The 13,487-nt window shown below is 37.1% G+C and overlaps 1 protein-coding gene across 5 annotated transcripts in view; it reads left to right on the top strand.

The window, feature by feature from the left end:
* The window catches only part of ATRNL1 (attractin like 1), a 448,295-nt gene that overhangs the window by 325,736 nt on the left and 109,072 nt on the right, over positions 1-13,487 (top strand). For 3 of the 5 annotated variants that reach the window (XR_007205109.1, XM_048310901.1, XM_048310903.1), the window contains exon 27: positions 4,759-4,866. The exons of the other annotated variants lie outside the window; for them this stretch is intronic. Coding sequence is in view for 2 of the 3 variants with exons in the window: in XM_048310901.1 (XP_048166858.1) it covers positions 4,759-4,866 (108 nt within the window). In the remaining variant the exon portion in view is untranslated. The remainder of the gene's footprint in view (positions 1-4,758; positions 4,867-13,487) is intronic. 5 annotated transcript variants of the gene reach the window in all.

Genomic DNA, 13,487 nt, shown 5'->3' with positions numbered 1-13,487 from the left:
GTATCACTATGTATAATTCAGTTTGAAAATGAGAACTTAAGATTTGGGAAGAGAATTAAATTGTGTTTCGAACTAAAATATCTGTGAACCACTCAGATGTGTGTAAGTCCATGTAAGTTACTTCTATTGATTGGATGTGGCGGTAAGAATCCTCAAGAATATTCAATGAATGGGTGAATTGCATTGTTTAGAGAGTCTCTGGTTTTGCAGGGCTGTCCATTTACATACAGTCTTAATTTTTTTAAGCCTTGGAGCTTGTCAAATGCTGTGTGATCAGAAATTCGTGCAACTCTCCATGAGGTTTTGACATTTTTTTCTCATTACAAATACTTTTCCTGTAAAACTCAGATTTAATGCATGGCATTATTAACGCTTCTGTTGTAGCCTTTTGATGTTACTCACATCAGCAGTTGACAGTACAGAGGCAGAAAAGGAGGTGACCAAATTGTAACTGCAGACAAGTCAGAGCTGCAGGATGAATAAACAGAACAGGAATTTCAAAGTAGACATTTGGAAAATCCTTGTCACCAGGAGGGTCGTGCAGCACTGGACTAGACAGCAGTTTTCAGAGAGAAGCAGAATTATCGTTTTCCTGGTTTTGAATACTCACCTTGACCAAGTCATACATGTCCTGGTACAACGTCGATAGTGATGTGATCTGGGAAAAAAACCAAAGCCATCTAAGAGGTGAAGGAAGAAAAGCTAGAAAATCTAGACAGTTGCTGTTAAAATAATAGACACCTTTTCAACTGCTCTATCCTTATCTCTGGAACAGTGTACTGAGACTTCCTGGCTCGGTTTGGTAGTCAGACATCTCCTGAACATTTTTTCTGGTGTTTGCCACCTCTTGCCCCTACCCCAGCTGTCCAGCTGCCCCATGACCTTGGGCGTGCACACTGGTCACTGCACACTTCATGGCACACTCCAGGTACCTTTGGTTGCCCATGGGCTACAGAAGCCCATTAGAGGTGCCAAACAACAACAGAAAGATCTTTGAAAGGATTGCTCTGTTCATCCTATTATGGCACTAGAATGGCTTCATCCTTTTCAGCTCTCCTAATCTATCTCTCAAGAATGTCTGCTGCTGTATAACAAAGAAAAAGTACACCTGTCCTAGTTCCTAACAACTCATGCACTTTATTAGATTTTTTTCCAATTAGGGCTTTTCCAGGGCAGTTACACTGGAAGGTGAAAAGCATAGAAAAAGTAGTGCTAGTCAGAAGAACAGTATCTAATTCCACATGAGAGAGCAGGTCTTAAAGAAAAAAAAGAAAAGAAAAAGAAGCAAAATGGTAACATTTTCTAAAATACAAAAGACTTGAAACGTGTCAGCCTGAGTCTGCTGAAATACTGTATTCTGTTAATGTTAACTCACCGCAATATGTATTTTGCATTGACTGTTTTATTGTGCATGAATAGAATATAGGCATTAAAATATTTTGAAAGTGATGTTATCAACCAAGAGAAAAAATACCAGAACATTTCTACTTAAATAAGAAGTTTGCAACGAACGCATTTCCATATAATAGCATATACAAGATGCCATGGAACGTTTTAATTTACTCCAAACTGCTTTGATCAGGGGAGTAATATCCCCCATGAGAATTTTTTTGATCAATGGTAAAATTGAATTGCATTCCCAGGCACATACTTTCTTGAGATAAACTTCTAGATGGGAAAGCAGGTCCTATTTCAAAATACTGGAGTAGGACATCAAAACAACCATAATCTACAGGCTAAGATGTCTACATGTTTATTCAGAATCAGCTGAAATGTGTATTGCCATGAGAGGGGAAATAATTATCCCAAAATGGTTGGGTTTTGAAGAAATATTTTAAAATTATATGGGTGTTGAATGAGAAATTGACCTGAATGAGAAATTTATAGTGTCCTAGCATCTTACTGGTCTTCACTGAAGACAGCTATAATTCTGTACTTTACATGAAAAACTCTTTAATAGGATATAAATTAATACCTTGGAATTGCTGCAAAATAATGATGCCTAAAAAAAAATTAATCTTGTCAATAATCTTGTACTTAACGAGATTTAAAATTATGGTAGAACTTGAAATTAGTTGTCTGCTCAGTCAAATAAATGCTCATTGAATTTCTCAGGCTTATACTGGAGAAAATGATGTTTTTAATTTCCCAGACTTTTTAGTGAATATTTAGAGATGTGCCTGCAATGTTATAGATTAAATTTGTGATAAAATATTCAAATATTACATGTTAATACTATCTGTTTATCTGATGTCTCCAAGTGAATATCTCTAATTACTGGAGAAGTATGGGTTTGGGTTTTTTTCCCTGTTCCTTGGTTGTGATGAAATCGGGGTGGGGAGAGGGGGGACAGGGGGATTTGAGGGTTTTTTGATCTCTTTGACTGCTGAGAAGGTAAGGAAGAGCTTTTTCACCCTTCTCATAAAACCCGGGTTCAGAGAGTTTCCATGTTCCTTGTCCTGTGGGTGAGTTACAGGAATTCCTCACAACTGGAAGTTCTAGAACTTTTGTCCCAATATTGGTACATGGACAGTTGCAGATGCTGGGAGGCAGTGACCTTTTCTATCCACAAAACTGATTTTAAACATCACAGTATCTTCCTGTATTTCTCTTCATTGCATCTTGTTTTTCCTGTCCTGCACCTTAGAGCTTTAAAATGGTGAAGGGAAAGCAGAAGTGTTTCGGAGTAGAGCACTTATCTTTGATGTGCAAGTGCTCAGCTGCCAAAATCAGCAGCGCTTTATGGGCAGCTGAACATTTTAAAGTTTTCATTCTTGTTTACAGAGCTAATTAAGAATCTTTGTAGTACTCTTTTCAAATGGCAGACTATCAAAATTACAGTGGCTGTCTTGTGAATGAAAAGGTTTTGTTGAATGCCTGACTGGGAGAAGAGGGGGAGAAACCTGCTGGCCTTAAAAACCAGAGAACGTATCAAATGTACATTTCTTTATAATCTGCATTAAATAAATCTTTTAAATAGTAGTATGTGCATTTGGAGCATAGGTTGTTCTGCTCATTAAGTATTTTCCTCAAGCAATTCTGTTTGTTTAAAACAAAGTGTTTGGTTTCCCATTAAAAAGTAAGCACTTGCCAATAGCTCTGCAGACTTAGAATACTGTAATGAGTTCCATGTGGCAGGACTGGTGCTGTTTTCTCTAATTTTTGCTATTGTAGGAGGAAAAGGAGATACATATAGTAATTTCAGGATGTAGTGACTCAGTATTTTATGCTTTAAGTTTTTGTGGTCTTTGCTAAGTTGTTAGTAGGACTGGAGGGTCATAGTAGTTCTTTGCAGCTGTAAAATCTTTTAGTAAATTGTATTGATGCAAATCAGCGTGGATGTAAATCCTAGACAGAGACCACCAGTTTCATGCCTAAGTAAAGGGTTAAAAACATAATTCTTAACCGTCTAGATATTCATACTTGGCTTTCATTTATTCTCAGTATAAAACATGCAGTTTTGCCCCCAGACATTGATTGCCCTCTTGGTGTGATATCCTGGGAGCCCATTTGTGCAGGGTGCTTGCTGACAAACACGCTGCATGGCTGTAAAATCCAGGCCTTGGGAATGTACTGGCTGTGCACTGAGAGGCAACTGCTCCGTGTTCATTTGAACGTTACAAGCGCGTCTTTAAATTTCTAGAGACATTATTAAAATGCAAGTTGAGGCAAAATGCGTAAGAAGCGCTACAAAATGAGTTTGTTGCTTTGTGACAGACCTTAAATAAAGAGTGTTTATTAGTGAGCTGCTGGCAAATATTTGCTTGCATACCTGTTATTATTTCAAAGGCTTTCACGAACAGTATGTCACAGTGCTAGTGTCATTTAAACTCAGGCACCACTTTCAAATGTTTTAAGCTTTCCAGAGATAACAGGGAGAAAAACATTAAGAAAATGAAACAGATCTTTTCTAATAAATCATTTTTGCAAGCACTTTGTCTCTTCAAGATGCTGTAACATCCTGTTCAGCTGAAGGAACACACCACTTGAATTGCACGACTCATTCACCTTAAATATTTAATAATGCTTTCATTAGTTGCACTGAACCAGTGGGGTAATATCTAGTGCTGGTCATCATTTTTATTCATTGTGGTTTAATAAGCATTATAATTACAGGCTGAGGAAGAAATATGAGTTAACTTTGTGGTTTTGCTTGGGACTTCTGTCCATGCTGGTGTGATTGGAAGGGATTATACAAGCTCTGAGAGCGTAGCTGAGTGTATTCCAATATACTGGTGCAGAGTTCCCAATCCTGACACATTATTCTTCATATGAAAGTAACTGCAGAAAAGATCCTTCATAAAACTGAGTCCTGACACTATTAACTCCATCTGCCTTAGTTGTGAAATATGAAAATTTGAAGGCCAAGTGGACTTGCTTTTGCAGGTGTTCTAATGTATGCATTATCAGTGGAATTAGACTTCAGCTATTTTTACCAACTCTTTCCTGTATTTTCTTGCAACTTACACAAATAGCAAAGTTATTTAGAGAGAACAGTCAGTTAGAGAAGCTTTCATTTGGAGATTTTGTCAGAGTTCAAGCTAAAAAATCATTTGTAGGCATCATAACCTTCTGTGCTCATTTCTCGAGTAAATATAGATGTTTATGATTTAGTATAACTTTCTCACTTTGATGTCACAAATATGACTGTGTGCATGCTGTTTGCATTCTTATGTTTTAATGGGAGGTATAGTAGGGCAGACTGATATCTGGTACATTTTTTAATGTTTTGTTAAAACATCATTTTTTCCTCATCAGCAACTTATGCGGGAGCGACAGCAGATGGCCAGCCGCCCCTTTGCTTCTGTCGATGTAGCACTGGAAGTAGGAGCTGAGCAAACAGACTTTCTACGAGGGCCATTAGAGGTAGGAACAGTGGTGCTGACAAGGGACCATTGTGATTTGTGTATTTATATTGCCAGTCTCATCTGCATCTGCTTCTGAAACCAAGCAGCATCTGATTACCTGGAGCTGATAAGTCTCAGCTACGTGTGTTATGTCGTTTCCAAGTCACAGAGTTTTAATCTCATGATGTAAACTGTACCAAAAGCTGCTGGAGAATCTGTTAGCCTGGGCTGGAGTGACAGTCAGCTCACCTGGCAGTCCTATCGTGATGGATGTGAGCTGAAGGAATGCAGGACTCGGGCATTAAGGAGGCAACAAATGTCATGCTCAGTCCTTCAAGTATACAGTTCCATCTAGTTAACATATGTCTTAATTAACAGAGTTTACAGAAAACAAACAAACTAAAGCACCTTAGAATCAAAATTCAGTGTTGTTTTATATACAGAGGTTTGAAGCATACAGACTATACTGCATGGGTTTGTTTGTAGGAAATAGCTATGTTACTGCATTTTTTTATTGCAATTGCAGTACATTGCAACAGAAACAGTAACATGCAAAGCAATATGATATTGGAATGGTGTAATAATGCATGAAATGGGATTCTAGAAGTTTAACCTGAAAATAGAGGGAAAATTACAGTATATGGATAATAATGAACATCTAATCCAGGTTCAGCTCTTGGGAGAGATGATCCTCTACTCCTTTATTTACAATATTGTGTTTACAGTTATTACTTAATCCTATTTATGGTGAGACCTGGGAATGAGGTGTGCTAGCTCTGAAATCTTTCAAGATTGTACTCTTCATTGCTACCAGTTCTTCTTAAATTCAAATCTTCTCTTAATTTTCTTAATAATCAATCTCAATGAAAGATTAAATACAATCTAACAGATCTCCAAAGTCCATGGAGAATGAGCAATGAGAAAAGCAAATGCATAGCAGAAAGAAAAAGATTCAGCTCTTGAGTACTTACCAAACTGACGTGCTCTGTTCTGCTACTATACAGGAAGTAATCACAATTGTTCTTACTATCATAATTTAAATATTTGGAATAGATGGTGAATAAAAATGACATATCTCTTTGAAGAAGCTTTGTTATGTTCTGTCTAAATACTAGACCTCTTGCATCCTTCACCGAAATTACTTTACTTCTGTCTCCTCTTCTCTTGGAACAGAAGACCTCTCCAGCTCCCCGAGCTGAGGACGCATTACACTGCAGTTAACTTTTAACTTTTTTGGAATGTGATTTAATTTTCTCTGCACTGGTATCTTAAGAAGATTTTTATCTGTTGTCTTTTCTAGTGGAGGCAGTGAGTGGAAGATGAGGCATCCAAACTCTAATTTTGTACATACTGATTATTTAATTAAACTTTAGAAGTAAACATCACCAGTTAATTGCTACACTTTCTTTCTTGTGTCTTTTATTTAGCATTAAAAGAGGTAGATCCTAAAATATTTTAATGATGTTTTACAGTTTTTATTACCTTCTTTTTTTCCTAGCCAAGCATTTTCTAGCAATTGTTTAGAGTTCAGCATCCATAGTGTTTTTTTCCTAATTCATACATAGTTATACACAGAATGAAGTCCATTCAAAATTTCATTGGAATGATAATACACTGATATATATTCAAAGAAGCCATTGTGCTGAGGATTAAATGAATATGATTCAAGTATTGATTGTCCTTTGGTATATATTCTGTAAAAATAAAGGAGCTATATTAAGCTTCTTTGTCAAAGGACACTAAAAGTTTTAGTTGCCATTCTGTTCTTCATATTCTGCTCTTTTGGACTGAGGGGAATCCAAGTCACACATTTCCAGGATGTAGTGCTTAAAAATAGAATACTATGAAGTGGCTGTAAACTTAATTTTGTTGTATTAATTTAGAATCATTAAACTACTTTAATAATTTTTTCATATCTGATGCCTATTGGGAGGCCTAAAGCTAGAGATCTCTTGTTAAATAAAGAGAATGTACAGTAACTTCAGAATTTTCTGCTGGCATTGCAGAGATCTTGCACTGATATACCAGGGCTTCCAATTTTAATGATGGTGCATTGCCTTCCCTCTCCTCACACTTTTATCGACGTCGTGTGTTAGTCGCTGATACTTTGGACGTTGTTGTTATACTTTTATTGACGTTGTAATAACTCCGACACTTCCAGTGACACCTCATTGATTCGTGGGCCCTTTGGGTACTGTGTAATGTCACTGAACTCTTCCAGACAGTGCTGCAAGTCTCCCATTCAGCTGCACAGTAAAGCTGCTGTTCATTAATGTCACCTGCCTCAGGTGGTGGTGGTTTTGTGTGGCTGGTGTTCTACATTAATATTGATGCTCTGATACATGGCAGTGTTCATATATCTGCACATGGTAATGCCAGGATGCTGTTTGGTTTGCCTCTATATTCTGCATTTATTTGTAAATATCCACAGCAGCTGTTTCACTGTAGAGGTTTAGTTTGCAGTAGTAAGGCACTTTTTACCCAGAGTTCAGAAAAAAATCTCCTAAGAGTATAAATACTGTACTGAAAAATGGTTGCCTAGTTTAGATACTTACAATACAACTGATAATATTTGGGTCTATTTTCAGTTAGCAGCAATTTGCAACAGATGAAAATAAAATCCTGAAAACACTACGGAGGAGAGTTGAACCTCTGTTATTTTGGAGTCTTTATCAACCAGTCTATCTTTCTTAATGTTTTGCTAACAGAATGACAGTATCTCAATATTAACTCCTTCAAATACTTTAATCTGCATTATATTCCACCTCTTCCCTGCTTTCTGAGTGGTTTTTTAGGCATTGGCAATAGCCTTTGTTCTTACCCATTGAAACAATATTATTCACCAGGCTTTACCTCCTCAGGCCACCTTTCTGGCATTAACGAGTCTCATCTTGTCATCCATTCTGTCACGTTGGCTTTATAACAACTCTTAAATGTTTTATTGTCAGTTTAAACTTAACATGAAAGAGAGTAGACTTAGTTTTTTCCTTGGCCTCCTTCTCTCCTGTATCATACTAACCACTACCTTGCTAATGATATTGGTAGGATGTTAATATCCTAATTCTAAATGTACCAAGTAATACCCACTCCTGTTCTGTCATGATATGCATGATATCAATCTCATGCAGAATTATATTTAACCCATGCTAGTCCTAACCTGCATCTTCATCTGCTTCCATTATGATTTCAATTGCACTAAGAAGTGATGAAGTCTGGGTGAGCCCTTACAAGGAAGGTGAGGCTGGAGGCAGGACACCCCTTACTCTTCCTCCTCCCTCCTGGGGGGAGCAAGAGCAGTCTAAAGTTACTGTGATGGAGGAGGGGAAGGGAAGTCTGGAAGGCAGTGACCCTCTGGGTCCCAAGAGAGGAACAGTCGGGCTCAGCTCTAGTGAAGTCACTGGCGTCCAAAAGGAAGACAAAAGAAGAGAGAGAATTCCCAAGGGCCCCTTGTCAGCAGTAGCACATAGCACAGGCTGTTAAGGGCAGAGCCAGGAAACAGCAGAAGCACCCTGTCCAGAGAGTTTGAGAGTATTTCCTGGTTTTTGATACCACCATAATTTTTTTCAGTACCAGAATCATAAAAAAAAAAAAAAAATCAAAGTAGCACCATAGATCAATAGATACTCATTGCTGAGCTTCTTGGCACTCAGTGCTCGTAATGTTAAAATGTTTTTTATTCCTTTCATTTCTTTTTTCCAGACATCTGAGCCATTTCCAGATGTGGTTGCTTTTTACTTCCCAGTATATACTAAAAGCTAAATCATTTAGGTTATCTTCAGATTCTAAACCTCCTTTAGGGAAAAATTTTTCCCTAAAATGTAAATCACTTTTGGAGAGTTCTTTGTACTGTGCTGCTGACAGTCATTTCAGTTAATCTATATATTAATTGAGAAGTAAACCAATTTTTTTCCCCCTTTTTGCCTAATTTCTTGGTATTTTTCAGTTCATTTAGAGCCCTTGGGGTTTTTTCGTAATTGTTTTGGAAGTGGGGACAGATTATTTTTTTAGGCCTGTGAGATAAGGTAGACACTGCTGGTAAACTCTTCATGTCTGGTCATGCCAAGACTCTGGACAGCAGCAGCTACTGTGCTGCATCTGCTGGAGTAAAGACAGGTGTGTTATTTCCTGCAGAAGAACCAAGTGCAGATTTACTCCTGTGATGATCATCCATTTGATATCTATATCTTTATAGTATTACTTGGATGTCTTTTTTTTTTTTTTTTTTTTGGCAATCAATGTTCTTTCATAATTGTTTCTGTAGAAAAGCACACAGTAGATCTTTCATTTTCCCATTAAATTACTGCATTTCTCCTAGAATTGCTGTAGATATTAGACTGTTCTCTACTTCTAACAGAGTAAGATAGTGTCAAGAATTTTGAATTTCAAATAAAATCTATGTTTGTTTCTCTAGTAAAATCGTTTTCTCTAGTGAGTAATACTTATGATACATTAAATAAGTTTTGAATTTCAGGCACTTTTGATAAGTATGAAGCAAATATTGGCTATTATTTGTCATTTATTTGAGTAAAAGAAGTGGAAGGTGTGCACTGACACAAGCAGCTGTCATTTTATGCAAAGAATGGCTGCTGGGAATTAGTGATTTATCAAAACATGTTAAAGTCCTGTAGTAGAGATTAGTGGAATTTAAGTAATTGTAGTATATATTAATAAGTTGTGCTGCTGGCTTTTCTTGCTGATAAAGAGACTTTTTAGCTTGGTTGACAAATAAATCTGGTTAAGATGGGTTTATTTTCTTGTATTATTTGAATAAATCAGTGAGTAATTTTTGAAAATGCAGCCTACCTTATTTTGAACAAAGTTAAACTAGTTGCATATTTCATCAGCATTGCACCTGCATTGTATTGATGACATAATGTCTAATGCCCAGGAACAGGCTCTTCCCAACTCTTGGGTACAGATCATTAGCTTTCCTCTTGATACGCTCAGTTCCTAATATTAGTCTCAGTATCAGAGGATAATTTCACTGCCCTTGTGAAAAACTAGTAACTTATTTTAGATAATGGTGAAATTTTCCATAGAATGGTCATCTGGTTTCCAGTGACCACAAAGGCAATATGTATTTAGCAACAGCAACTGCCAAAGGCCATTATATTGGCACTTCTTGCTTACTGAAAAGTCATGTCATAGTCTTGAGCTGTTCACTGTAGCTCAAGGGGAACCAGAGGAGAGAGAATCTAGATGAGAACAATGTGAGCAATCAGAGACTTAGAAAATATAACTACAATGAAAAGTCAAGGAAATTGGAGTAGGCTATTGAAAGGAGTCAAAATAATAACTTGCAGATATGCAAAAGGTTAGTAGCAATCAGGAGGGCAACAATCTTCCTTGCATGCACTGCAGGTGGCAAAGGTGTAATGGACTTAAATTGTAGCAGGAAAGGTTTAGGAAGGTATCAGGAAAAGCTTCTCATAATAAAGCTGAATCACTCAAAGCAATTTCCTGGGGAGGTGATGGAATTTCTTTTATTGGAAGCCTTTTAGAGCAGGATGGACAAACATTTCTCAGGTACCATGTACTATAGCTGCATTAGATACCTCCTTTCAGCTCTGTCTGTATTATTATTCTGATTGCTCCCTAGCTCTTCCTTCTTCAGACTCTCTGAAAATGTTCCATTTCTGTTGTTTGAACACCTTAATTACCTTCACTGCACTGTTAGTTTTCTGTTGCTGAATATTTATGACCCTTCTTTTCACTTTTGCTGTTTTATTCATTGACTTACATCTTCAGTTTTCTCATAAGATCAGAAACTGTTAAGTCATCTCTGACCCCAGCCTCTTCCTGACTGTAGGTCTGCCAAACATGATCTCCATCCTTTCTGGAATAGCTTCAATATTCTCCTTGAAGTCTGTGCTAATGATGTAATTTTTTTTTTTGTCTTAACAAGTGCATTGCCATTTTTATAGTCTTTCAAAATCCATGCCTCCTAGACTACTAGATCTCAGAGAAATGTAGTCAGATGACACACCTGACACTGAAAAAAAAGAATCTGTATTGGATCATAGTTCCTGCTTTTCTGTATTGCTCGAAGATCATGTTAAATTTGCTGTCCACTACCTCCAGAGCTCCATTATCTTGTGCTACAGTTCGACCTTGATGGCTCACTGCCTTCTCCGCCTACTCCCTCAGTACTGTTCATCCAGAAAACTTTCTCCTGAACTCTTGAGTCACTTTATTTAAAATCCTACTTGCCAATATTTTTCTTCTTTGTAAATGACTGCTTCACATTGTGTATGTTTTTTGTGATATTATATGCTAGGGATGTTATATCACAAAAATTCACATTTGGTGGCTCTTCCACTAGAGAGAAGCATTTACCCAACAGCAGTGTTGTTTGGTTTGCAGCAATTCCTTCCTTATATGAAGTTTTTAATGAAATAAGAGGTTTAGATTTCACACTATTTTGCTATTCATTCAGTGGTTAGGTACAATAGTGTTGCTGTGCCCAGTTAAATATCTTTACATTTGGGTAAGATTTTTCTTGCTTCCCTTAATATTTATGTCTAGAAACGTGTGAGTGTTCTGAGCCTATGATTCAGAACAAATAGCCTCACCTAGCTGCTCATGCAGACTGGTCACAGCTGTAATTTTTGTGTGTGTTGTGTACACTAAATCAGTGTAAAATGTATAGATGTTCAATTTGTTGCACAGAATTATATTAACAATACATTAAGATTTCTGAGTAGTGTTTTTCTCCTCTGGCATATGGGAAATCTAAAAATAACCTGAGAAATGCTGCCTGAGTAAGCCACATTTTTTTTTTTTAATATAGACCATATTTGTGTGTGTTTATTCCTGAAATGTAACGCCTCAAAACCTGTTTGCTTGAGTCCTTAACGTAAAGTTTTAAAAAATTCTAGACCAGTTCTAAAGTGTACCCAGTCTCTAAATGTGCATAAAATATTTTTTAATCCCTATGTTCTTTTCTCTGCTTGTTTATTTCTGCCCTCATGGGCAAGTGACGTTGTAAGAACACCTTAAACGTGATGTATAGGAGGTTTGTATAGATGGAGGCTGATGTCCTAATATTTCATCCTAACAAGAGAGTGAAGCCTTTGCTTGTTACCTTGTGAGCTGTAGGATCTGTAAACTCACAATTAGTCCTGAGAACCTGATTTTGTGTAGGTTTGTTAATAAAAATGTATCTTTCCACTTCACAAAATCTATTTGGCACATGTACCGCATAATCAGATGACTACAGAAATTGTTTGGATAGAAATATGTGATTTGTGTTGAACAAAATTGCAAAGAGATTTCATGCCCAATTGGAGGAATTTTGGCTTGCCAACTTACCAGCTAAATGTAGGTGTTTCAGTGGTATTGGAGTGCTGTGAATAGAGCTCTTAAATCATTGTATTATGCATAATTGCAAATCCAGAGTATCAAAGTAATTATTCTGATTGTTTTCAAGCAGAAGTGTTTATATGTGTCTGTAAATGTTATAAACACTGTACCTTTTAATAAATTCAATTTTTGCCACATCTTATTTTCATAAGGTAGACAGGTACAAAATTCAACAAATGCAAAGCAATATTTATATACTTATAAGTACCCCTAGGATTCTCTTTGAACAAGGCTTGGTCATGGCAATCTTGCCTTTGGATATGAAATTCATGACAATGAGATATTTCCAGAATTATTTAAGGTGAACATACCAAAGCATGGAAATAATTATGCTATCAGAATAACTAAAAAAACCATAGATGGGAATATTTCTGATTACTGGACCTTTCTGTACACCTGATTTGCACATGCCATTCTTTGACTGGCTGCTCTTTCTAGTTATTTGTATTTTCTTAGTATTTCTTTTGGTTTTAGATCAGAAGTTATTTCTCATCATTAAAGTAGGACATTTGTGTCTTTAAAAGGAAAGAGGAGAAGAAACAGATACAGAAATTAGTCTTTCATCACTCATTTCCCACATTTCCAGGAGGAACTGGGTACTGGAGGGTGCTGTTTGGTATTGAGCAACTTGAAGTCCTTAGCTCTGCTTCAGGGACTTTACCTTCATCCCTGTTTCTATCTCTGTGTTTGAGATTCAGTTCTACCTGCCAACAACACCTACTGAAACTGCAGCAGACACAAGGCAGAAGTGTTCTGCCTTGGCTTTTCTTCATAAAACTTGGCAACCTGCATGTAGTTAGGCAATTGTATAAATTATGCCTGTTTTCACTGAGGTTTTATCCTTCTGTACCATCTATCAAACCGAATTTGTTCTTGAAGTGAATATGAATTAACTGCATAGAAAGCATTGCCCCTGCCCTGGACAGCAGTTGACTAAAACCTCACCCAGACTTCAGAGAGCCATCCAACGTGCTTGTTTTCCATGACTATTCAACCCAGCAGGCACTTTCCTACTTGGTTCTGTCTGCTCTGCACTGGACACATCGTAAGTCTTGAATTTCTGGTTGCATGGTGGCTCAATTTTAAGGAAAAGGATGAAGCTTGTTCCTTTTTAGGTAGACCATGAGCCCTCACTGTTCTGATGTCTATCACTATGTGCCCTGTTAAGAAGTTTGTCCCCATGTTTCTTATTAGCTCCCTAAAACATCTCCCCAGAGCCTTCCCTTCTCCAGACTGAACAACCACAACTCTTGCAGCCTCTCCTCACAGGAGAGGTGT

Source organism: Corvus hawaiiensis, chromosome 8, assembly GCF_020740725.1.
Source record: "Corvus hawaiiensis isolate bCorHaw1 chromosome 8, bCorHaw1.pri.cur, whole genome shotgun sequence".
Lineage (NCBI taxonomy): Eukaryota > Metazoa > Chordata > Aves > Passeriformes > Corvidae > Corvus > Corvus hawaiiensis.
The sequence above is the reverse complement of the archived record's forward strand: the minus strand, read 5'-3'. Positions and strand labels throughout refer to the sequence as shown.